The sequence below is a fragment of the Cebus imitator genome, unplaced genomic scaffold (genome assembly GCF_001604975.1).
Source record: "Cebus imitator isolate Cc_AM_T3 unplaced genomic scaffold, Cebus_imitator-1.0 Scaffold8, whole genome shotgun sequence".
NCBI lineage: Eukaryota > Metazoa > Chordata > Mammalia > Primates > Cebidae > Cebus > Cebus imitator.
The window spans coordinates 8,531,122-8,533,760 of record NW_016107323.1 but is presented as its reverse complement, the minus strand read 5'-3'; the positions used below and the strand labels follow the sequence as shown (position 1 = coordinate 8,533,760).

At 38.1% G+C, this 2,639-nt stretch overlaps 1 protein-coding gene across 21 annotated transcripts in view; it reads left to right on the top strand.

The window, feature by feature from the left end:
- ATXN2 (ataxin 2) overlaps positions 1-2,639 on the top strand; it is a 153,654-nt gene that overhangs the window by 80,112 nt on the left and 70,903 nt on the right. For all 21 annotated transcript variants that reach the window (XM_017542443.2, XM_017542448.2, XM_017542399.2 and 18 more), the window contains one exon: positions 900-1,024. In XM_017542443.2, coding sequence (XP_017397932.1) covers positions 900-1,024 — 125 coding nt within the window. The remainder of the gene's footprint in view (positions 1-899; positions 1,025-2,639) is intronic.

The following is a 2,639-nucleotide window of genomic DNA, read 5'->3' as shown; positions in this document are numbered from 1 at the left end:
CAGCTACTCAGGAGGCTGAGGCAGGAAAATTGCTTGAACCCGGAAGGCAGTGGTTGCAGTGAGCTGACATGGCGCTATTGCACTCCAGCCTGGGCAAAAAAGCAAGACTCTGTCTCAAAAAAGAAAAACAAAAAAAAGAGATTTTAGATAAATTGATAGAAATTTTCTTGGTCACTTGGCTGAATAATTACCTATAATGTAATTTAATGAATTATGTCAATACATTAAAATATGCTTCATGTGGCTTAAAATTATATGAGAAGAAAATGCCTTTACTAATAGTCATCTATGATTCTATTTACTAAATTAAATGTGAAAGCATACTTTTACTGAATGTTGCTCTTCGTATCAGTTTAGATAGCAGTTTATCTTGACGTACATAAGTTTTATGTTTACCTTTATTTTTTATTTTTTGAGATAGAGTCTTGCTCTGTTGCCAGGCTGGAGTGCAATGGCGTGATCTCGGCTCACTGCAACCCCGCCTCCTGGGATCAAGTGATTCCCCTGCCTCAGCCTCTTGAGTAGCTGGGACTATAGGCATACGCAACCATGCCTGGCTAATTTTTGTATTTTTAGTAGAGATGGGGTTTCACCATATTTTCCGGGATGTTCTCTATCTCTTCAGCTTGTGATCTGTCCGCCTCAGCCTCCCAAAGTGCTGGGATTATAGGTGTGAGCCTGGCCAAGTTTACCTTTATTTTAGTACATTTGTCTTTTGTTTCCATCAGCCTAAAAAATTATGTTGAATAAATGTTTCTGTTAGATTTTAAGTTAAACAATTATGTGAAATTCACTTTTCATAATTGTTTTTTAACATATGTCTTTGTTGGTCATTCATGTGTGTGAGTGTAGCTAATTGTCCGATTATATGAACTTTCAACCAAAACCATTCTTTACAGATGCTTTTACTGACTCTGCTATCAGTGCTAAAGTGAATGGCGAACACAAAGAGAAGGACCTGGAGCCCTGGGATGCAGGTGAACTCACAGCCAATGAGGAACTTGAGGCTTTGGAAAATGATGTAGTAAGTAACATCTTTGTAATTAGTGCCAGACTCTGTGGTCAGTGTGGTGTGCATGTGACATCGTATCACTTGGTTGTAATTTCAGTGTGTTTTTATTGTTGTTGTTGAAGTGAGTGTATTTAGAGCGGTGGTTTTGTTGTGTAACTAGAGACTTTCTCCCACGCAATATATAAAGAAAATTGTTTGTTATTTTACTTTTAGTGGTTAAGGAGTACTGCCTGTTCTTGTGGATCCTCATGAATTGCTTCTTTGTGATTAAAATAAATAATAATAAACAACTTAAAAATTAAAATTAGAGGCTAGGCGCAGTGGCTCACTCCTGTAATCCCAGCACTTTGGGAGGCCGAGACGGGCAGACCACCTGAGGATGGGAGTTTGAAACCAGCCTGACCAACATGGAGAAACCCTGTCTCTACTAAAAATACAAAATTAGCCAGGTGTGGTGGCACATGCCTGTAATCCCAGCTACTCAGGAGGCTGAGGCAGGAGAATAGCGCTAGTGTGTTATTGCTTTAATACCCTGCCAAATAAGGTAACCTAAGGAAAATGGTGTCTTGTTTGTTGACTTCACCTAGAGTTGAGGTTGAAGTAGGACATTTTAAGCTTCTTGTCTGAAGAAAAGGTTGTCATTATTAAATAATTAGGTTACATTGGAATTAAAGCATTATATAAATATCTTGGTCTTAAATTGGGATTATTCTCCACAAAATTCTTCTATTTCTAAACTGCCTCTTGTCACATATTAGTTTTGCTTCTCTCTTAATGCCTTATCTGTACTTGAAGTGCTTAGCTGAGTGTGCTGGCACATGTCTGCAGTCACAGTTACTTGAGAGGCTGAGGCAGGAGGATCACTTGAGCCCAGGAGTTGGGAGTCCAGCCCGAGCGACAAAGGAGACCTCTTCTCTAAACAATAAAAATAAAAACACATGCTTACTAAAGACTCTACCTTTAGGATAGAGAGCATAGAGATAAAAGCAAAGTCTTTTGCCAAAAATCAGTGTTAACATAGGTGAATTTGAGTTGAGTGAAGAATCTTCCATTGAGTAGAAACAGAATTTGTAACATATCTGGGTTTGATGTTTAAGGTATAACAGCTTAATAATAACACTCTTCTTTTCTTCAGACAAGAAGCCTAAAATGCCTACTTTGACCTTATGTCTAGTAATAAAACTGGACATACACAGGCAACATGTCATTATTAATTTTCAAACTTTAATGAATCATATATAACCTAATGTGATGGTTCTCAAGTCTCTATATTACATCACCTGTATGAAAAATATGGGGAATCGGAGACTTCTTTTACACTATTAGTGAGGTGGATAAAGTGATAGAGGCTTTCTGGAGAGAATCTGGCAATGCTCGTTAAAATTAAAAATGCACATACACTTTGTTCCAGCCATTCTACCTATAGTAATTTATTTTTTCCTTCATATGTCTATAAGACATGCAAATAATTATATGTAAGGATTTTTTTTTTTTCTTTTAAATTCTGCAGAGACAGGGTTTTGCCGTATTGCCCAGGGCGATCTGGAACTCCTGAGCTCAGGTAATCCACCCACCTCGGCCTCCCAAAGTGCTGGGATTACAGGCATGAGCTATCATGCCCAACTAG